Source organism: Petromyzon marinus, chromosome 31 (assembly GCF_048934315.1).
Source record: "Petromyzon marinus isolate PM22_M1 ecotype Great Lakes invasive population chromosome 31, UKy_Petmar_22M1.pri1.0, whole genome shotgun sequence".
Taxonomy (NCBI): Eukaryota; Metazoa; Chordata; class Hyperoartia; order Petromyzontiformes; family Petromyzontidae; genus Petromyzon; species Petromyzon marinus.
The window spans coordinates 7,047,886-7,071,363 of record NC_133697.1 but is presented as its reverse complement, the minus strand read 5'-3'; the positions used below and the strand labels follow the sequence as shown (position 1 = coordinate 7,071,363).

General features: G+C 50.6%; 1 protein-coding gene across 1 annotated transcript in view; it reads right to left on the bottom strand.

Moving 5' to 3' along the window:
• LOC116947734 (glycogen phosphorylase, brain form-like) overlaps positions 1–22,105 on the bottom strand; it is a 32,013-nt gene extending 9,908 nt beyond the window's left edge. Inside the window, exons 1-13 of the mRNA XM_032963786.2 lie at positions 21,676–22,105; positions 13,623–13,724; positions 11,606–11,684; positions 9,236–9,339; positions 8,241–8,372; positions 7,099–7,210; positions 5,444–5,526; positions 4,811–4,954; positions 4,013–4,105; positions 2,870–3,016; positions 2,099–2,262; positions 1,830–1,944; positions 1,027–1,128 (exon numbers count right to left, since the gene is read on the bottom strand). Coding sequence (XP_032819677.1) covers positions 1,027–1,128; positions 1,830–1,944; positions 2,099–2,262; positions 2,870–3,016; positions 4,013–4,105; positions 4,811–4,954; positions 5,444–5,526; positions 7,099–7,210; positions 8,241–8,372; positions 9,236–9,339; positions 11,606–11,684; positions 13,623–13,724; positions 21,676–21,906 — 1,608 coding nt within the window. The 5' untranslated portion in view covers positions 21,907–22,105. The remainder of the gene's footprint in view (positions 1–1,026; positions 1,129–1,829; positions 1,945–2,098; positions 2,263–2,869; positions 3,017–4,012; positions 4,106–4,810; positions 4,955–5,443; positions 5,527–7,098; positions 7,211–8,240; positions 8,373–9,235; positions 9,340–11,605; positions 11,685–13,622; positions 13,725–21,675) is intronic.
• Positions 22,106–23,478: the final 1,373 nt, after the last annotated feature.

Genomic DNA, 23,478 nt, shown 5'->3' with positions numbered 1-23,478 from the left:
ACAAACGATTTTCAACAATCCGGACATGAAGAGCAATAGAACTGTAGACATTCGATTGGCTGGGGTCGACAGAGGAAGTTCCTCTTCTTTGGTTCTTTCGGTAAAGTCACGTAGAATGAGAATAAAATAACAAATTAATAAAATAACACAATAAAATTCTCACGATGTTTCGGCCACAACACAAGTTCGCTCCAGCGCTGTCCTCCAGACAGTCTCGTCCCTTCACCTGATGAAGGCCACCTGTGTTGTGGCCGAAACGTCGTGAGAATTTTATTGTGTTATTATATTTTATTAATTTATTATTTTATTCTCATTCTACGCGACTTTACCGAAAGAACCAAAGAAGATGAATCCTTGCAGTCACGAAAGCTTTAAATCGAAAAGAGGAAGTTCCGTGGGGCAGACGCGTGAGACAAGCGCGTGCAATCTCTAACAAAACAATGGAACAAAATTGTCGTTATTAAAAAAAATGTTGCAATTGTTCCAAAAAACATTATCAGGATAAATTCAGTGGTCAAATCACAGATGCCAGTCACAATTGTAAACAATGCTGTAAATACCAATTTATTCTGTTTTATCCCGCCCCACCCCCAGAAGTAAAAAATAAACCACAATTCGTCAACGGCATATCTTGTGTGGTGGGGTAAAGTGTGGGTACCGCCAGGTATTCCAAGACCTCCAGCTGGCGTGGAACAAATTGGCCAAAACCACCCTCATCGAGAGGGGGGGGGGGCTCTCCAGAGCTCCCGCTTGTGGCTTCCCTTCCACCAGCGGGTGGCAAGAGCAAGCAATTGCAGGGATGCACCTGCATCTTTCTTTATATGCCGTACGTCCATCAGCCATTGGGGGCTCGTACCCCAATGCATTCCAGGAGGATTGCTTTCCACGTAAGCATGTACGTAGCCAACCGTGCTAATCGGAGATGCCAAAAGAAAAATCCCCCAGGAGTTAGGGGTTTAGCTTTCGCAATTGCAGGGCTGCACCTGTACCTCTACCCTCGTTATTTATCGTCGTCCGCCTCCCCACCTGCTTCACTTTGGCCACGTCCCGGATGAAGGCATCGTCGTCCACCAGGTCGCCGAGCTTCGACAGCTGCGACAGCTCGTTGACGTATTCGTCTCCGATGCGCTGCGCGGAACAGCGGGCGACACACCGGGCGTCAACTCAACCCTCCCCCCACCTCACCCGGCACGCACGCGATGGCGGCGATTCCGCAACGGTCACGCGGAGCTGCTGCCCACGCTACCGTAGGTGGCAGCAGCAGCAGGAAGAGCAGTCACCGTAGCAGCAACAAAAGTAGCAGATGCAACACGAACAGCAGCCTTTAGCAGCAATAGCAACACAAGCAGTAGCCATAGCAGCAGCAGTAGCCACAGCAGCAGCAGAAACACGAGCAGCAGCAGCAACACGAGCAGCAGCAGCAGCAAGAGTAGTAGCTGTAGTAGCTAAAGAAACACAAGCAGCAGACAAAGTAAGAGCAGCAGCCCTAGCATCAGCGGCAGCAAGAGCAGTAGGCACAGCAGCAAAAGCAACAAAGTCGTAACAGCAAGAGCAGAAGGATTGGCAGCAACAAGAGTTGTAACAGCGACAACAATAGAAGCAGTTGCAGCAACAGCAGTAGCAACGGTAGCAGCAGGAGTAAAAGCAGCAGCACCAACAGCTGTTGCTGTCCTACCCCCAAACCCTACTTTAACCCAATCCCTTAAAACCCCAAGCCCCCCACCCTTATATCCCGTAACCTTAATCCTACCCCGACCCCATGCCAGGCTTGCCGCCTGGGCCCCTTCTGGCTGTTGGTGTGCGTCTCCCGTTGCCCTGGTGCCCGTCACCTCGGCGATGATGTCGGCGAGCCCCGGGTTGCAGAGCAGGAGCCAGCGGCGCGGGGTGATGCCGTTCGTCTTGTTTTGGAATTTCTTCGGATCAATCTCCCAGAAGTCGCGAAAGCTGCGAGAGGGACAGGGAGGAGCAGAGAGAATGTGAGCGAGCGAGCGAGAGATGAAGACTCGGTTGTGTCTGGGGGCGGGCGGGCGGGGGGGGGGGGGATAGATGAGGGGGTTTCAGCCACGAGAACGAACATCGTTACCGGGGCGATCGTTACCAAGTGGCCTTGATGATGTCGGAGTGGATGCGCGCGACGCCGTTGACGGCGTGCGAGCCCACGATGCACAGGTGCGCCATGTTCACGCGCTTGGTGCCTTCTTCCTCGATCAGGGACATGCGGCGCATACGGTCCAAGTCCCCCGGAAATAGTGCCTCGATTTTCTATTCCGCCACCAATGACAAAGACAAAGATCCCCCGCGTAGCCTTAACAGACTGTTCGGGCAAATGCTGTTATGAACCTATGAGGCCAGCACGGCACACGAGGGGGTCGGTGGCCAGCACCACGCCCGGCCGCCTTTGTTTTCCTTGTGATGATGTTTACACACCGCACAAGGTGCTAATTTTGAGGATGAGTCAACCTAGGGGAGGCCCAGTCCGGTTCAGATATAATCGTCACTGGTGATGGCCGTCAACAGGAATCGAACACATGTCGCCGGGTTCCGCCACCACAGCAACCCCCCCCCCCCACCCCGCCAAACACCACCCTGGTCAGCCTAACGGGAGGGAAAAAAAAAAGCATATGGGGATATTGCTTTTGTGAGAATGTAGACCCGTCCATCACCATTGGCTTCAATTCAAATGTGAGCGCGTAAAAAAACCACCCAACCAACGAAACCAACGGCCGGTGTGTCTCTGACACCCCCGCCAACTGCCGTCGCGCATCGGTGACGTTGAGAGAGGGCACGAGGAGGGCACAGGAGAGAGAGCACAGGAGAGAGAGCACGAGAGAGCACGAGGGAGAGGGCGAACAGACCGGTCGCGACTCACGGTGAGGTGGCGCATGTTGATCTCGTAGACGATCTCCAGGTGGCGTGGCAGCAGATTCCCCAGCAGATGCACGGGCCAGCGTTCCAGAGCCTCGGGCAGTACCGTGTGGTTCGTGTAGGCGCACGTGCGCACCACGATGTCCCACGCCTGCCGGGCAGCAACGGTGCGAGTCGGGGGGGGGGGGCAGTACGCGAGCGGGGGGGGGGGTTACCAAACAATCACAATTATGTTTAACGCGACCGTGTTCACAAGCTGCCTCTTAGTTTTTATAATAAACAGCGATTTTATAGGTAGGCTTTCACGACCAATGTCAATATTCATCACTGATTTCTTGTGCGTTACATCGTGTAGGTATAATATTGTAGAGCCTAAAAAGCTTACTGTGCCATTCCTGCTGAAGTAAATAAATTATATCTATACATTTTTTTTTACTATAACCCCCACCACCCGAAAAGAGCCAATCCAATCAAGTTGTCACGTCGTGGGCAAAAATGTCAATTGATTTTGATTATCAGCCAAACCGCGATGTTGAAAGGCAAGAAAAATGTTGGGTTTTTTGTTGTTGTAAAAAAACTGGCATTTAACCTAGACGATCTATCCCCTAAGCAACTAATTAGGGATCCCAATAAACAGCGGGTTCACATGCATGCACCAGTGGCCCAGGCGTGCCGGGCAATGGTGCAGGAAGCATGAGATTGCGTTGAAATATTGTCTAATCACGCTTTACAAGATGCCTTGAGAATAAAAAAAATCTCCGTGTCGACACTTACTTTCGTAAAGCAAGCGTTGTGAACACCTCTAGTTCTGCTCGGAGATGTACACGGGGTTTCCCGCCACCCGCCGTTGTCAATTCAAGGTGTTGGTTCATGACATTCAAGTGAATTCACGATTAAGGGATCACCAACTTCGTCTAGCTTGTGGCAGCCATACATCCTTCACGTCAACACAAATGAGCGGCACGGCCAGAAGAGCATAACTGCTTGCACACTACCACAACTGCAACCTCCCTCCATCACGGCCACTGCCACCACCACCACCTCCAAGAGACGGGCCATGCCCCCAGTTGTCCACTGCCTCACACCACAAGGCAGGCCCCGCTCACTCGTTGTCCACCATCACGCACGGAGGGAGAGATGTTCTCACCCGGTCCCATTCCAGCTTCTCCAAATCCACCAGGATCCTCATGAGCTCGGGAATGGCCAGCGCCGGGTGAGTGTCGTTCAGCTGGATCGCCACCTGCTCGCCAGCAGCAGTGACAGCAGCAGCGGACACGGGCGCGCCGTCAAGCCTGCACCGTCACCGCTCCACGACTCGATTTCAGAAGCGCACCTCAAGACACTTTGAAGGCGTGCATACTCGTGGGTTCGATCATGAAGTGTCATCTTGGTTTGGCATAGTAGAATGGGGGAGGGGCTAAGTCGGGTGCACAAACATCGATGCCCTGATGTCTGCGCGCCCCACTTTCACCAACCTGCACTGACCAGCGTCGTGAAGTTTGGTCAAATCACCCCAATTAGCCGCACGGCGTGGGAGAGGCCCTCGTGACAAGCGCATGTACAATTAGGACTCCTCTGAAACTCTGAGACTGCGTAATTTGTGGAAGTGCCCGATTAGCGAATACACCGTGAAACCGATCAGATTGCTCGACTGGAAATCACAACGCCCGAGACCGGTACTAAACTCATTTAAACCGACACCTCTGCTTGAGGATGCGAGCGACGACCACACTGCACGTCGCTTACCAAGAAGAGAGACACTTGGTGGAACGTTGAAACAAGCGGGCGAGCAAGCAGGTGGGCGAGTGAGAGAGCAAGTGAACGGCAGGTGGGTGAGCGAGCCAGCGGGCGGGGCTAGCGAGTAGGTGGGTTAGCGGGTGAGCGGGCGGGTGAGCGGGTGGATGAGTGAGCGGTCGAGCGGGTGAGCGAGCCGACGAGTGGCCACCTTCTCGGGGAACGAGTCGAAGCACGTGCGCACGGGCTCGCGGCAGCCGAACTTGGACGACTTGAAGCGCCGCACGATGTCCTGAAGCGTCGCCGCCACCACGAAGTACTCCTGCTTCAGCCGCAACTCCTTGCCCTCGAAGAACTGCGCGCAGGGTTCAAGGGGTCGACCCGCTCCATCACTCATCCGCTCGATCGTGCACACACTCGTCCGTTCCGCTCACTCGTTCAATCGTCTATTCATTCTCGTTGCTCGTTCGTTCATTTATTTGTTCACAGATTCAATTTGCTTTTCACTCATTCATACAACTCTTTCAGCAGTTTATTGACCCCTTCACTCATTCACTCACTCATTCCCGAGCTAACTCTTTCACTACTTCACTCACTCATGCACCGATTCTCTCACTTGTTACATAGCCAATTCTTTCAAGAGTACACTCGCCAATACATTTACTCATCCACTCAATCATTGACTTGCTACTGCACTCACTCGTGGTTATTTTTCTTTCAGCAGAATTTCCCATTTTTCTCGCGTGTGCCGGGCTATTCTGACCTACGAACCGGATGCACGGCGCTCATCGGGCAAGACTGGCAAGCGAGCCGCACCCCGGTCCTAACGCGTGGCGGCACTCACGTTGTCGTTGGGGTAGAGCACACGGGAGATGTTCTCGGCCAGGTTTCGGTCCAGCACCGCGTCGATGTAGTCCCCGACGTTGACTGCACCGTCATCGAGCATGGCGAGAGCGAAGAGGGGACCCGTCAACGTTGTGGTGGACAGCACGATGAACCGTTACGGAACGCGACTTCAGTTACCGCGTTGCCCTCTCTCTCTCTCTCTCCCTCTCTGTACGTCCCGTGTCCTTTCTCAAAGACGTCGGCGATCATGGCCTTCCTTCCACTGAGCTCTGTCCACGCGATTTACTCGAGAATTGTGCGTGAGATAAACTCCTCCTGGTTGCACTCAATTGTTGCTTATAATTTTCCCTGGCAAAACATTATATTAATTCAGTCTCTCGTTTTCTCATTGCATCTCTAAGACATCTAACTTTCCCTTCTCTAATCATTCTCATTAATCTACTCACCGTGTACTCTGCTGCTTTCCGCAACACATTTACGTTACACATCCTGTCCGTCCTCCTTAAAATCCACATATTGCGCCGCTTCCAGTTTGCTTTGTAGGGTCTTTGTAATTGCGCGCGGTCACGATCACATTAGGGACGGTTCAACGCCAGCGCGGCAGCCAAGACTAGCGATCAAATATCTTGCCGGACGAAGCATGTCAAGACATGCCAGAGGCGCACAATTTTCTAATGTTTACAGTAAAGTTACCTGGAAGTCAACGCAAATTCTTAACATTCTCTGTCCCGCACGTTATTAATCTGCTGCGCACATGTTCTTTATTTGGGTACGTTCTCTCCTCTACCCTCGCCACTTTCCCTTGCCTTCCCCTCCCCTAAAAATGCCATGCTCCTGATCATTATCCCGACGTTAGTGGGGCAGAGAGTCCAACCTCATTCCTTATCTCCTGCCCCGTGAGCACCTGGCCTCGGGCCTTCCTCCGTGGAATATCTGTACCACCCACCCCCTTATTGCTCGGGCTCTGTACCGGGAATCTTGTTCAAAATAAAAAAAAATAACAAACAAAAAATTCTTAGCACAGACCGTGTGGCCGGGGTCAATCGAGGGCCAGAGACGCTGAGCGGGCACCGCCAAAAGAGCTCGGGTTCAAATTCGGGTTTTAGCTGGCAAACCGCGATTAAAACTGGATTCTCGAGTGTAGCGAGTTGATGGTGATCTTAGTCCAGCCCCCAATGACTGCACAAAAATACAAAACTAAGTCGTTTTTGTTTTTTCCCGACTTCAATTGGAGCAAAAAAAAAACAGCTATGGGAAATTTAGATTTAAAGCTTTCGTGACTGCAGCAATTCATATTCTTAGCTCTTTCGGTAAAGTCACGTTGAAGGGAAACAATAAAATAATAAAATATATATAACAATAAAAAATATATTTTATTGTTTCCCTTTAACGTGACTTTACCGAAAGAGCTAAGAATATCAGCTACAGGAAGTAAACAATTTAAACATTGCTTTGCCCGACACACGATAAACATCTCCACAGCCAGGGATTGTGGGAAAGTGCTGTACCCCTTGATTGACTAAGACCAAGAAAGCAATTTAAATAGAACTGTGGGGGGCCAAAAACAGCAAACAACACAGCACGGAGAGAGAAAGCCACGGTCAATGCAGTAAGAAACAACTATGGCCTACAGAGACCGATTAATCAACTTACAGTCCTTGAGGTTAAAGTCTCTGGGAGCCTTCGCTGACCATAACCGCATTGTGTTCACGGTGTTATTGCCATAGCCAGGTATCGGCGTGTCGTACGGCATCGCAAGCACCACCTGCATGCAACAGGCCTCACACGTCAGTCACATTCAACTGGCAAGCAGGCTGGCTGTGTCAGCCTGCAACACTGCCATCCAGCCACATCGCCAGGCAGCCACAATCTTACAGCCACACAGTGCTTTAAGCCACTGTCTGGCAGTCAGCCAGACTGCCTCTTCAGCTACATTCGTTAGCAAGCCACTGTTTTACAGCCACACCGTGCTATAAGCCGTTCTGCCCGGCAGTCAGACACACTGCCCTCCAGCCACATCGCCAGCCAGCCACAATCTTACAGCCACACACAGTGATTTAAGCCACTCTGCCTGCCAGCCCGCCCACCCGCCATCCACACCGCCATTCAGCCAAACGAGCCGCTTTCTGTCGGTGAAGCTGGTCAGTCGATAAGCACAACAAACTCTCCAGCAAGCCGGGCCAATCAGCACAATAGTCAGCTGGTTAATTTCCGCAGTAAGCCAGCACGTTATACAATTCACCCCACCAGTGATGCAATGAACTGTTCCGCACCTCCAATTAGCACGGTTGGCTACGTATGGTGTAAAAGAGGTTCAACATATATGCATTTATCTGTAAAAATGTGGAGGTCAGTTCAATTTAGTTTGTACCATCTCGTTTGTATCGGCCGTCTTGTCTATGCCAAACGAAATGTGTTTCATTAGCTTAAATAGAAAAAAAACACATTCTTACGTACAACGCTCGATGCAGGTTTTAAGCAAACTTGACAATCCAATTCATCGAATAACCGACAAATAGACTGATCGTTCAAATGTTTTGCAAACATAGTTTCTGGAATCATCAGGACCACCCGCCACCCACCCAATTTTACGTTTCAAGTTCATTCTGCTTAACCAGGGTGAGAACAAAAGAGACCAGGATAGATTACAAAATGACAAAAGCAAAACCAAAATAATGTACAGTATTGAAGCACACTAGGGGAGGGGCAGAGTGGAGGGTGGGGGGGTAGGGTGGGGGGGTAGGGTGGGGGGGCAGGGTGGATTGGCTCGAGGTCCGACGAGGGCCCCTCCCCACCTGCGTGTCAACCCACTGCACCCCGTGCTCCCCGTGCTCCACGCGGCCGTAGAAGTGGATGGGGATCATGTACTCGGGGCGCGCCTTCTCCCACGGGTTCCCGTAGCGTAGCCAGTCGTCCGCTTCCTCCATCTACATAGGGACGAACGAGAGGGCGCCCCCCCCCCCCCGCCCCATCCCCGTCAAGAGCTCGCAACTCAACAAATTCGGCAATAATGCCGCGGTGGAGAAATGTTAACCACCTCGCCTGGTATGCAGGATGTCGTAGGTTCGATCCCAACCCTGACGCCTGTATATTTGGAGTTTTGATGTTCTCGCCATGGTCGCGTGGATTTTTCCCTCCACATTTATAATCAGCATGCGTTGATTCTAAATTTATACATAATAGACCACTTCGTTGAGCTATCATTTGTGGCCAGGTCGCTTTTGAAAACGAGCTATATAGCTCAGTGGGCCCTTACCTGGTAAAATAAAAATAGTTTTAGTATAGTTTACAAATGGAAAAATATATAATAGGCGACGATCTGGACAATTGCCCTTCTTCAGGGCCTGATGAGAATTAACATTTGAACAATACTTTGATGACCAGTTTTAAAAATTGGCATGTGAATACTTATACCTTTTTGAAGCTATTGGGAAACAGACAAACCCTTTAATAATCAAAGCATTACAATATAAACTCATTTATGTTAAATTATAAAAGATATTGTCAGATCTGAGAAAGCCAAGCAGGTTTTGGCCTGAAAAGCACTTGAATGGGTGACCACCATGCAGGCATCAGAGGCAGCTAGGGCTACATCATGGCTAGCAAAGGCCAATGCGGCAAAATCCATTACTGTACCGCATTTCTATTGTACTGCACTCCCACCCTCTATGCCCCCCGCATTCACCAACTCACAGTGACCGGCGTGGTGAAGTATAGTCACACAAATCGGTCAAAATAAATCATTCTTAAAAAAAAGTTTCGACGTCCGTCTCCAGGCAAGAGAGGTCACCTGCCAGCCGTTGGCAATCTTCTGGTTGAAGATGCCAAACTCGTAGCGGATGCCATAACCGTACGCCGCCAATCCCAGCGTGGCCATCGAGTCCAGGAAGCAGGCTGTAGCACGGAGGGAGAAACCGCACAGACAGACCAAAAGACGGAAGACTTCCATTAGAAATGAGGCGAGGGTCGAGCAAATGGACCTCATAGCGGTACCCCGGTTCTCACATAATGTCCGTGATGCAGTCATTTTTATAGTCTGCTGATGGTCGGCGATGCGACAATCGACTCATCTCGACGAGCTGTACACGATGCGCTATTCAAAGTAGAATTTTTCGATAACGGATTTTTTTTTTGCTAATGTGTGGCGTAGCACTGATTTCGGATCGATTGGTACCCCAGTCGCGGAGTTACGTTACACCCCTGCCAAAAAATAGTGTCCAAGAAATAAAATATTTATTTGCCTCGGCCAATTTTGTATTATTTGGAACCCCGGGGTATCGCCATGAGGGTCAAATCAACGAAATGACGGCAAGTCCTCACTTAACGCGTGGTGTACACACAACGCATTCTCGCTAATAACACAGTTCTTCCGTGAGGGAACACTTTTCGCACAATGCAAAACTCGCGCCATTGTATAACAGGTAACTCGCGCGCCCCTATACAACGCAGTTTCTGAATGTTTGACGACAAACTACTTTAAGCTTTGTTTTTTTTTCGGTAAAGTCACGTAGAAATAAGAAAAAATAAAATTACATAATATACGACGTTTCGATTGCAACACAAGCAATCATCATCAGGCAGAGGAAACACATAACCGCAGATATATACAGACCTTAAGTAGAAGGAATTAACACAGATATACCAGGGGATACAGAGAGACGGAACATCACACTAAATCAAACAGGGTTTAGCAAAATTTAGAAACTATGTAAAGCAACACAGATGGTCGGTTAAAACACAATTAACGCTTGCCTGGTTGAATACACTATTTCAAAGATTGTTAAATTGTAAGTTGAGTGTGAAATTTAAGATAGTGATAGAATACATACCGTAGAGAGACCTATGGGGGAAGACACGCACACAGTTAAGAGGTGAAGCAGCTCTGTACCGAGGCCTTAAATAGTTTCCAAATTTTGCTAAACCCTGCTTGATTTAGTGTGGTGCTCCATCTCTCTGTATCCCCTGGTATATCTGTGTTAATTCCTTCTACTTAAGGTCTGTATATATATCTGCGGTTATGTGTTTCCTGTACCTGATGATGATTGCTTGTGTTGCAATTTTATTTTTTCTTATTTCTACGTGACTTTACCGAAAAAAACAAGTATTAATTCTTGCAGTCACGAAAGCACCAAATCGAGTTTGACAAACTACTTTCTTGAGCTGTGTGGCCGAGCGGTACGATACAGTACGTGCAATGATACAGTAACGAGGCACCATACCCTCAGTTATTTGTCCCGCCATCTTTTAATCGTTTACAGTATCGTTACATTATATACGGGGATATGATTTCCGCTTCACACGTTTTTCACTTAACGCGCCAATTATCAGGAATGCATCTGCTGCGTTAAAATGAGGACTTACAATATGAGGAGCACAAAAGGGCATCACCGATGCTGCTGCTGCTGCTGTTAGAGTTCATGAAATAGAGCGGCGATTGGCAGGACATGAAGTGACGAGAGATGAACAACTTTGAGATGCAGGGCAAACAAGAAGCAGAGGAAAGACAGCAGAATATAGGGCAGCAGTGAGATAAACATCACAGTGTTCGGACGCCAACGCTGCATGGAAGCAACTCATGAAAGGAATGGGAAAAAAAGATGTGGGAGGCCTTTGGAGTGGGAAAGTTAGACTAAGCTATTTTTTATTTTAACAGGTAAGGCCCACTGAGCTATACAGCTCTTTTTTTTAGAAGCGACCTGGCCACAAATGATAGCTCAACGAAGTGACTTGCCATCATGTGGAAATTTATCACAGACAAATACTCTGAACACATGTTTCTAAATGTCGAGGAGGACCTGGAGAAAAATCCACATGACCAGAGAGAGAGAGAGGGACAGGCAAACTCCAAATGTACAGGCTTCAGGGTCGGAATTGAACCCATAACCTCCTGCACACCAGGCGAGGTAGTTAAACCTAGATTAAAAACTCGTTTCTTTAAAACTGCTTTTTGTGTTTAGAATGTTGTCCCTTCCCCCAGCACCTCAGATTAGCACGGTTGGCTACGTACAGTGCGAAAGAAGTTCAACATACAGAAATACAACAAGGGCCAATTGGTACAGGGTTAGTTGTGGTGCGGTGGTTTTGGTGCAGTCGCAGAGGAGGAAGCCACGGAGCAGACAAACGCGGTAGCGCACGCGCGATGCGGGGAGCTGCAACTCGCCTGCCAGGCGCCCGAGTCCGCCGTTCCCGAGCCCCGCGTCCTCCTCGATCTCCTCCAGCTCCTCAATGTCGAGGCCCAGCTGTAACGGAGAGAGCAGAACAGGGCCATCGTTAAAACGAACCCGTTAGGAAATGATACATGTTCACCTTTTTGGCCTTCTCTGGTCAAACACTCGTGAGGCTAGGTCATAAAGAAGACTCTCTCCGGTGGAGGCCAATCAGTTTCAAAGACAATGCCCATTTATTATCAGATTATGTTTGTTTTGCATGTTTCGTCACAAGTAATGTGTGTGGTTAATGCAGACTTGATACCTTGAAACGGGTATCTATTTGGTTTTTGAACATCTTAACACCTGCTTTATTGCCAGAAAGGATAAAACCTATTCTCTTGCTTGACTTAAAGCTTTCGTGACTGCAGGAATTCATAATTCTTGGGTTTTTTGGTAAGGTCACGTAGATAGGTTCAAAGAAAAGAACAAAAAATAACAACATTTATTTGAACCTATCTACGTGACTTTTACCGACAGCAAGAATAGGTATTATTATTCTTGGGTCTGTTTAATCATTTTGATACTGGCAAAAAAGTCCCGGAAATATAAGTTAGGAAAAAACACACGTGCACGCATGAGTTCTGATGTGACGCTTTCCAAATGTGCGCATCAGCGGTACGGAAGCCGACCGGTGGCCCGTGTGGCCAAAATGTGGTTGTGATTCATAAAATCCATTCAGCGCTGGACGGTGTCTTAAAGTGTTGGGCAACCATTTGATCACTGAACCAAGTTTTTCATAGCGGAAGTCTCCAATAGCTACGCAACTATACAGTGAGGTTTCCTTCGTGTTTGGATAATCTTTAAGAGATTTCTTGTGCCCCCCACAACGCCCCCATTGTTATGGATGAACGAACGCAGATAATTCATAAATGCTTTCAATCTTAATTGGAAAGCGTTAACAAGGGGGTATTGTGGTGTTGCTCAACGCTCCGTTAAAAATATATATTTGTGCAGAGTGCGAATGGAGAAACGAAGCAGCTGTTTAGAATTTGCCGGTGGTTGCAAGTGGTAAAGTGGCTTTTGTCAATTACACACCAAAAGAAAATCTAAAAATAGATTCACATTATCAAAAGGATTTTTTTGTAATGCAAAAGGTTAATGTATGGTATAGTATTCACGTTCCGTGCGATTAGCAAAGAATAAGATGAACAGGGTGATTCAAATAACTTTATTGCACTGTCAAGGACATTAACTCAAACCTGACATGGAGTGCCGATGCCATTTTCAAATTTTCATCTCTCGTTAATCTCCTGAACCCCCCCCCCACCCCCCGCCGACCAAAATAAACTGTTCATTTGGCTCAAGCCTTGCTGCCGACCAGATGTCTGTACCAATAATTTAAACAGAAATCTGCAGCTCTTTTCTCAATCCACTGCTGGATGAGGGCCTACCCCACACCGTGTGGATAGCGGAGGTTCTTGACGATACTTCACTACGCTAGGTCAGTGCGGGTTTGCGAAGGGTGGGCAGCACAGACGTGGGGAACACAGAAGTTCCGTACAAGCAATACATATATCTGCACTGACCTCTGCTAACCGCAATGTAGTGCAGCCCCGCAGCTGCCGATGCCAATCTGGCATGCAATGGTGGTGACCATTGCTTGCATAAATTGAAAACGCATTTCTGCATAACCACTTTTTGTGTTTAGTTTGTTGCCCTTCCCCTGCACATCTGATTAGCACAGTTGGCTACCTACGGTGCTAAAGTTCAACATACGGACCATGCATACACATGCATACAACCATCAGAGATCTGACGAAATCGGCACATTCCGAGCGATTTGGTCACAGGCTTGAATTTAGATATAAAACGGGGGGGATGGGGGGGGGGGCAATCCAGACAGACAGAGGGGCGGCTTCCAACACGCGTTCCAGTCTGGACAGACCGCCCTGCTCCCAGCAGCACGGGCACTCATCCCCGGAGAGTGGAGAGGGCCTGCAGTGGCGGCGTTGACGGCGATGGCATTACCTGGTACATGGCCTCATCGCAGGAGCTCTGAAGACCCAGGTTCACCATGGTGTTCTGCAGAGTGCGCCCCATGTAGAACTCCAGAGACAGGTAGTAGATGCGCTGCTCACACACACACACACACAAAGACACCCCATATAGCCTTCATAGACTGATGGGGGAAGTGCTGTTAGTGAGCACCTATGAAGGCTAGAACAGCACACAAGGGAGTGGGTGGCCAGCACCACGCCCGGCCGCCTTTGTCTCCCTAGTGGCGATGTTTACACGCCGCACCAGGTACTCGCTTGAGGCCGAGTCGACCTAGGGAAGGCCCAGGATCGGTTCAGATAATCGTCACTGGTGTTGGGTTGCTGGGTTCGTAGTGCATCGAGCTAACCATTGCACTACTGCTCCCCACACAAACATAAATACACACCCACACAACGACTTACAGATGCACAAACACAAACAAAAGATACGCAAGACTTATTTTATACATAACATGGGTTCTTCAAATGTGCCTCTGAACCGACTGTCGAGGCAAGTTCTGTTAGCGAGCACCTATTGAGACTTGCATGGTGTGTACAAGGGGGTATGGGGGCGGGGGAGAAGGGGAGGGGGTGTGGCCTGAACCACGGTCCGGCCGCCGCCTTTGTCCTTTTAGTGCTGATGTTTAAGGGCAAAAGAGTAAGCAGTCAGCAAGTGGCTACTGGAGAAGCCGGATCAGGGAAGGAAAAACAAAGGCCGGCACAAACACACACGCGCAACACACTCCGTAGGGAAGACACCGGACAGGAGCCAGAGTAGACGCGCCAGCAACCACAGCGGCAACTGGAATATATAAAGCAAAGTAAAATGGGACCGCACCTTTGTACGGGAAGACATGTGTAAATACATCACGGGAAAGGTCAGAATTTGTTTTTCTCTTTGAAGGCAGAGGGAAACACGCGGCTCACAAGGCACCAGTACCACGAAGGCACGAATAAAGATACTAGAACGCTCGAACAGAGAAATACCATCGTCGGACTTGGCAGCACAGAGAGCAAATGGGAATGATCCAGAGCGGAGAGGCAGCAGTGGAGAAGAAGCGACCTCGCACAGAACAGATTTTCAGAATCAGAATATGTATTTATCCTGGAGAAATCCGATGAGCTATAAAGCTCTTTTTTACAGATGTGCAGTAAGCACGGGTCAAAACCTTACAACAAACAATACAAAATCATGATAGGAGTGCAAAGTATATGAGAGGTAAATAAATCACTTTAAAATATACAAGTAAAACTAAACTCTTTTTTAATCTTACCAGGTGAAGCCCACTGAGATATTTTATATTTCAGAAGTGGTCTGGCTACAAATGATAGCTCAACAAAGTCGATTATCATGTGGAACTTTATAGCCCCGAAATAATCTCAATGCATATTTCTAAATGTGGAAGGAAAAATCGGACCCATAGACCCATGTAGGTGCATTATTTAGCCATTTCTATACGACCGAAGACCGCAAAGTCTTGAGATGTGGTGTCAGCTGGACAAAATCAGACAGATGGCGAGAAAGAGTGACTGTAAAGTTCTAGAGCCGGTTCAGGAGTGAGCTCAATATAATCAGAACAATTCAGAAAAAAACTATGTGGATCGGGCAACATTCTCAGAGGTGAGGGCTCAACAGAGGAAGTTGTGGAAGGATGTTGGGAAAGAGGCCAAGAAGCAGAAGGTCAGCTGTATAGTGAAATGATGAAGAAAGCTCAAGATTGGACAAGATGGAGAGAGTTTTGGGGGTCAAAGACCTGTCAATAGGCAGAGGACTAAAGATACATACCACTGCCTTGTTTCTGATCTATGTCATGGCAGGTGACATACGTTAGTCCGTTGGCAATTTGGCACGTTGCTTTTCATTGCCAAGCTCATTTTCCAAAGAGCACTCCACGACCTGCTCTTGTCCACCTCTTCTATTTAATCGTTTGAATCCCGGTCCGGCCTTCGGTAACTTTACTAGGCATACACATTGTGATGAAAAGTGTGCATTAGACCGAGGGACTAAAAAAAAAAGAGGAACACGTGGATAAGAGAAAATATGCAAGTTATAGATAACGCAGGGACTGCTGAACAAAATGAGCTTCCTGAATAGAGGTTTTTTGGGTAAGATCACGTAAATGTGTCGTTAAGCCCACCAACACCCGACAATAAATTAGTAAGGTTTGTCATGTTAACAAAACATGCCAATTAGTTACTGGCTCAGCACACCGGTGGGCTGGGGATTAAACCCAAAACATTTGCAATTCGAGTACGACGTTTTGCCGGTAATCACAACCAGCCACATCAGGCGACAGCCAAAATTGTGGAGAAATCATCCTCCTGTTTCGGTCTTAAACAGAGGGGGGAAACGTGATGCCATCACTGTGGAGCTTGATCAGGACACGGCGCTTGCGAGGACGATGGCCGATGGTGGAATTCAATGATGGGGAGGCAGACAAAGGAGGGAGCAAACTTGCAAAATAAATCCGCTTGCACTCAGGTAACATAGGACCACGAGATTTGGGGGATCAGCTTGGGGGACGCTTTCATCCAGCAGTTGATTGATCACGGTTAATTACGAGTATTCCACTGCAGGTGGTGATGTATGGGAACAGGATAAAGCAATTCCTTCCAGGTAAGAGTCATTACTATCACAACAATGGTTGAGATTATATTGCTAATGTATTTAATTCAGAAATCCAGTGGAGGTTAAGGTGTCCCTATTGCTTACCAATGCCTCCACTATTATTGCTGACACTTGCTTGAGGTTTTTTTTTCTGATGATCCTATTCGTTTTTTATGCTTCCGCTGTTGAAGGTTGCTGCTGATGTTGCTAATGCTACTTCTGTTCGTGCTCCTACCGATTGATAATGCTGCTCGTACAATTATGTTGAACTTATTTAGAACTGTATGTAGCCAACCGTGCAACTCTGTGGGTGCCTCTGTGGGTGCCTCTGTGGGTGCCTCTGTGGGTGCCTCTGTGGGTGCCTCTGTGGGTGCCTCTGTGGGTGCCTCTGTGGGTGCCTCTGTGGGTGCCTCTGTGGGTGCCTCTGTGGGTAACTCTGTGGGTAACTCTGTGGGTAACTCTGTGGGTAACTCTGTGGGTAACTCTGTGGGTAACTCTGTGGGTAACTCTGTGGGTGCCTCTGTGGGTGCCTCTGTGGGTGCCTCTGTGGGTAACTCTGTGGGTAACTCTGTGGGTGTCTCTGTGTGTGTCTGTGGGTGCCTCTGTGGGTGCCTCTGTGGGTAACTCTGTTGGTGGCTCTGTGGGTTGTGGGGAGCGGTAGTGTAGCGGTTAGCGCGCTGCGCTATGAACCTGTCGACCCGGGTTCGATTCCTGCTCACGGCCAACACCAGTGACGATTATCTGAACCGGTCCCGGGCCTCCCCTAGGTCGACTCAGCCTCAAATGAGTACCTGGTGCGGTGTGTAAACATTGCCACTAAGGAGACAAAGGCGGTCGGGCGTGGTGCTGGCCACCCACCCCCTCGTGTACCGTTCCGGCCTTCATAGGTGCTCGCTAACAGCACTTGCCCCTACAGTCTGTTAAGGTTATATGGGGGATCTTTGTTTTGGTTTGCCTCTCTGGGTGCCTCTGTGGGTGCCTCTGTGGGTAACTCTGTGGGTGCCTCTGTGGGTGCCTCTGTGGGTGCCTCTGTGGGTGTCTCTGTGGGTGTCTCTGTGGGTGCCTCTGTGGGTGCCTCAGTGGGTGCCTCTGTGGGTGCCTCTGTGGGTAACTCTGTGGGTAACTCTGTGGGTAACTCTGTGGGTAACTCTGTGGGTAACTCTGTGGGTAACTCTGTGGGTGCCTCTGTGGGTGCCTCTGTGGGTGCCTGTGTCGGTGCCTGTGTGGGTGCCTGTGTGGGTAACTCCGTGGGTAACTCCGTGGGTAACTCCGTGGGTAACTCCGTGGGTGCCTCTGTGGGTGCCTCTGTGGGTGCCTCTGTGGGTAACTCTGTGGGTAACTCTGTGGGTAACTCTGTGGGCAACTCTGTGGGCAACTCTGTGGGTGCCTCTGTGGGTGCCTCTGTGGGTGCCTCTGTGGGTGCCTCTGTGGGTGCCTCTCTGGGTGCCTCTGTGGGTGCCTCTGTGGGTGCCTCTGTGGGTGCCTCTGTGGGTAACTCTGTGGGTAACTCTGTGGGTAACTCTGTGGGTGCCTCTGTGGGTGCCTCTGTGGGTGCCTCTGTGGGTGCCTCTGTGGGTAACTATGTGGGTGCCTCTGTGGGTTACTCTGTGGGTAACTCTGTGGGTTACTCTGTGGGTAACTCTGTGGGTAACTCTGTGGGTGCCCCTGTGGGTGCCCCTGTGGGTGCCTCTGTGGGTGCCTCTGTGGGTAACTCTGTGGGTAACTCTGTGGGTGCCTCTGTGGGTGCCTCTGTGGGTAACTCTGTGGGTAACTCTGTGGGTGCCTCTGTGGGTGCCTCTGTGGGTGCCTCTGTGGGTGCCTCTGTGGGTGCCTCTGTGGGTACCTCTGTGGGTAACTCTGTGGGTAACTCTGTGGGTGCCTCTGTGGGTGCCTCTGTGGGTGCCTCTGTGGGTGCCTCTGTGGGTGCCTCTGTGGGTAACTCTGTGGGTAACTCTGTGGGTAACTCTGTGGGTAACTCTGTGGGTAACTCTGTGGGTAACTCTGTGGGTAACTCTGTGGGCAACTCTGTGGGTGCCTCTGTGGGTGCCTCTGTGGGTGCCTCTGTGGGTGCCTCTGTGGGTGCCTCTGTGGGTGCCTCTGTGGGTGCCTCTGTGGGTGCCTCTGTGGGTAACTCTGTGGGTAACTCTGTGGGTAACTCTGTGGGTGCCTCTGTGGGTGCCTCTGTGGGTGCCTCTGTGGGTGCCTCTGTGGGTAACTATGTGGGTGCCTCTGTGGGTTACTCTGTGGGTAACTCTGTGGGTTACTCTGTGGGTAACTCTGTGGGTAACTCTGTGGGTGCCCCTGTGGGTGCCCCTGTGGGTGCCTCTGTGGGTGCCTCTGTGGGTAACTCTGTGGGTGCCTCTGTGGGTGCCTCTGTGGGTAACTCTGTGGGTAACTCTGTGGGTGCCTCTGTGGGTGCCTCTGTGGGTGCCTCTGTGGGTGCCTCTGTGGGTGCCTCTGTGGGTACCTCTGTGGGTAACTCTGTGGGTGCCTCTGTGGGTGCCTCTGTGGGTGCCTCTGTGGGTGCCTCTGTGGGTGCCTCTGTGGGTGCCTCTGTGGGTGCCTCTGTGGGTGCCTCTGTGGGTGCCTCTGTGGGTAACTCTGTGGGTAACTCTGTGGGTGCCTCTGTGGGTGCCTCTGTGGGTGCCTCTGTGGGTGCCTCTGTGGGTGCCTCTGTGGGTGCGTCTGTGGGTGCCTCTGTGGGTGCCTCTGTGGGTAACTCTGTGGGTAACTCTGTGGGTGCCTCTGTGGGTGCCTCTGTGGGTGCCTCTGTGGGTAACTCTGTGGGTGCCTCTGTGGGTAACTCTGTGGGTGCCTTTGTGGGTGCCCCTGTGGGTAACTCTGTGGGTGCCCCTGTGGGTAACTCTGTGGGTGCCTCTGTGGGTAACTATGTGGATGCCTTTGTGGGTGCCCCTGTGGGTAACTCTGTGGGTGCCCCTGTGGGTAACTCTGTGGGTGCCTCTGTGGGTAACTATGTGGGTGCCTCTGTGGGTTACTCTGTGGCTGCCTCTGTGGGTAACTCTGTGGGTGCCTCTGTGGGTAACTATGTGGGTGCCTCTGTGGGTTACTCTGTGGCTGCCTCTGTGGGTAACTCTGTGGGTAACTCTGTGGGTAACTCTGTGGGTAACTCTGTGGGTAACTCTGTGGGTAACTCTGTGGGTAACTCTGTGGGTAACTCTGTGGGTGCCTCCGTGGGTAACTCTGTGGGTGCCTCTGTGGGTGCCTCTGTGGGTGCCTCTGTGGGTGCCTCTGTGGGTGCCTCTGTGGGTGCCTCTGTGGGTGCCTCTGTGGGTAACTATGTGGGTGCCTCTGTGGGTTACTCTGTGGCTGCCTCTGTGGGTAACTCTGTGGGTGCCTCTGTGGGTAACTATGTGGGTGCCTCTGTGGGTTACTCTGTGGCTGCCTCTGTGGGTAACTCTGTGGGTAACTCTGTGGGTAACTCTGTGGGTAACTCTGTGGGTAACTCTGTGGGTGCCTCCGTGGGTAACTCTGTGGGTGCCTCTGTGGGTGCCTCTGTGGGGAGCGATAGTGTAGCGGTTAGCGCGCTGCGCTATGAACCTGGCGACCCAGGTTCGATTCCCGCTCACGGCCAACACCAGTGACGATTATCTGAACCGGTCCCGGGCCTCCCCTAGGTCGACTCAGCCTCAAATGAGTACCTGGTGCGGTGTGTAAACATTGTCACTAGGGAGACAAAGGCGGTCGGGCGTGGTGCTGGCCACCCACCCCCTCGTGTACCGTTCCGGCCTTCATAGGTGCTCGCTAACAGCACTTGCCCCTACAGTCTGTTAAGGCTATACGGGGGATCTTTGTCTTTGCCTCTGTGGGTGCCTCTGTGGGTGCCTCTGTGGGTGCCTCTGTGGGTAAATCTGTGGGTAAATCCGTGGGTAACTCCGTGGGTAACTCCGTGGGTAACTCCGTGGGTCTGGTTGTCTGTGGGTCTGGTTGTTTGTGGATCTCTGTACGTTTGCTGAACTTCTTTTGGGCAGTACGTAGCCAAACGTGCTAATCGGAGCTGCGGCGAAGGACAACAAACTAAACACTAAAGTCATTGTTGAAACCGACTTGCTTCTGATGACTGCTGCTTCTGTGAGTGTCTTACCCTTCCTATTCACAACGCATTGCATCTCAACACTCCACCCCACCCCAGATCTCACCCCCCCCACTCCTTTAACCTTATCACCCTAATTTACAGCTCACCTTTTCACCTTACCTCACATCTCATCAAACTACATTCCACACCTCGCCACCCCAGACAGAGCTTCCACTACTCCACTTTACACTCCAGACCACCACCTCACCTCACCCCACGTCGCACCCCCATCATGCCACGCCACTCCTAACCACGTAGCCTGCCCCACTTTACAGGTTTACCACCACCACCTCGCCCCACCTTCCACTAACAATTGACCTAAACAGTCCCCATGCAAATCACCCCCACCCCAGCCCCGTGCAGCGGCCATCTCTAGAATTCCTACTCTCAAACCCCCCCCCAACTCACCACCTCAATCCACTCTCTTCACACCACGACCACATCATCCGCTACTGCATCTCGTTATCCTACCTGACCGTCGCCAGTCCACATCTCGCCACCTCGATCCCAACACCACGCCACTCAATTCCACAGCTCCATCATCCCAAGCTCACAGTGCACACCGCAGCCCCACCCACTGCACCTCATCCCACCATTGACAGTCTCAAACTCCCCATCCCACTCCACCCATGAAGCACACCTCAACAACCTCATTCAAGCATCCAACAGCACGCACTTACAAATACGTCACCACCATACCCATAGTTCCATAACCTCTTCACGACCACAGTGCCACATCGCACCCACACACACCAAGTTACCCAGCCACTCACTCACCCACCCACATCACCATGTCAACTCCACCCTCGTCCACATCACCATGTAAACTCCACCCTCGTCCACATCACCATGTCAACTCCACCCTTGTAGTTGCTCCATTGTCAGCTCAGGGGGTGCTGCAATCGGGTCAGCTGGGGCCACAATATTTGAATTGTCTCGCACGGTCGCACCTACGCTATATTGTATACAGCGGACTCCTCTTGCAGAATCACAACATTACGCCCACGGTACTCGTTGTCAACTCTTTACGATACCATTGACGCGTATCAAACTGAATAAATATCCCAGCAACGAACTTCTATGCTGAAAGCATTTTCATAGCAATGAATTTTAATTATCTAAACCGCGTTTTAAATCAGTTTGTGTGATTTTACACTGTCGTTGAAAACATATCTCTCGTAGCTTTTGGCCACCAGGGTGGTGGTGGTGGTGGTGGGCCAAGGCACCCCCCTGCCCCCACGATAGTTTTCCGCTACTTGCCCCCTCTTCTCCACCCACCCACCCCTAGGGCCCAGCCATCTCTCACCTCCCGCCCAACCTCACTCGCTACACCCCACAGCTCACCTTGGGATCCTTCTCGTAGTAGTACTGCTGCGTGCGGATCCACCGGCCCACCAGGTGGTCGCGCACGGCGTGCGCCAGTGCCGAGTAGTAGTCGCGGGGGGTGGCCACGTTGCGATCTTTGACGAGGGTGAAGTGCAGGTGGCGGTTGAAGCGGCCCTTCACCTCGGCCACGTCCTCCACGCCCACGATGCCCCGCACGCTGATCTGCCTCTGCTTGTCGACGTCGCTCATGGTCGCGGCGAGGCTGTCGATTCGCTCCTCGTGTCGACGCTCGAGGCTGTACCCGTCCGAGGGCTGTTCGTGACTTCGAGAGGGAAGGGGATCGCGAAGTTGCTCGAGGTACCTGCAGGACGTGGTGGTGGGGAGGGGGGCGGTCACTTCGAGAGGAATGCGGAACCACGCACGGACACTCGGCCGCCACCCAGCATGGGCCCAACGAGTGCGCATGCGCGGGAAGTCGTGTGGGGGGGTGGGGTGAGAGGGGGGGGGCTAGTTCCAAAGGATGAAGCCAATCGCAGCGCTGCGATGTGGGCCACACCCTCTTCGCCACGCCCCCCCCCGCCGGTGCCACGCCCTCTCCCCCCCTTCCTGAACCCTGCTCACCACGTGGGTGGGATGTCCAAGATTTTAAAGTTGATTTCATATTTAACACGTAGGCTTTCGCGACCAGTATCATCCATAATAGAGGTTTTTGGGTTAGATCGCGTAAATATATAAATGTGTCGTTAAAGCCCGCCACCACCCGACACAGCCAACTGGTAAGGGTTGTCACGTAAACAGAACGTGCCAATTCGCCCCGAGTACAGCTGATGAAGCTAGTTGATGAAGCTGGTTGTAATTCTTGGCGAAACGTCGTACTCAGATTGTAAATGTTGTGGCTTGGCTCTCCAACACACCGGTGTGCTGTACTAGTGACGAATTGGCCACGTTCTGTTTACGTGACAACCCTTACTAGTTGGCTGTGTCGGGTGGTGGCGGGTTTTAACGACACATTTATATATTTACGCGATCTAACCCAAAAACCTCTATTATGGATGATTTCATATTCTTTGGGTCTTTCGGTAAAATCACGTAGATAGGTTCAAATTAATAAAAAAAAACCACGACGTTTCGATCACAACACAAGCGATCGTCATCAGGAGGGAAAAAAATGTGAAGTCAAGATTTAGAGTTGATTGTTTAGTTTTAGGGTGGAGGAGCGTTTACGATACACATTTTACTTATACAATCTGACCCCCCCCCCCCCAAAAAAAAATAAACCACAGTCCTAACATTACTACCCCTCACCCAAACCCTAATTTCAGTCCTATCTCATCCCTGTGGACCAAACCCCAGTACTGTACCAACTTTAGCCATAACCAAAACCCTAACCCCAGTCCTAACTTTACTCATGGCCCAAGCCTTAACCCTAACTTCCATTCATTTATCTAACCCTCTGGGTCTAAACCCCAGTCCGAACTTTACTCAAGCCCAAACCTTAACCCTAACTCATACCTATCAACCCATACGGTTTACCCCTATTTTTGTACAGGGAAATTGAGTTTTCAGGTCCACACGCCGTACAGCCGTTTCAATAGGGGCAACATTTTTAGTTTGTATATGTGTGTTTCTCCCTTGTGATGAAACTTTGCAGGATGAACGTTGAGATATATAAGCGGCACGGGGTTGACCAATAAGGTCCGAATTGGGTCTGTAATAAGTTCGGGCACTGATAAGGGGTTGACAGGCATGCTGACTTCCATTCCTATCTCCCCCCCCCCCTCTCTACCTGTGACGTGTGGTGGGAGTCTCCCTGTGACGTGT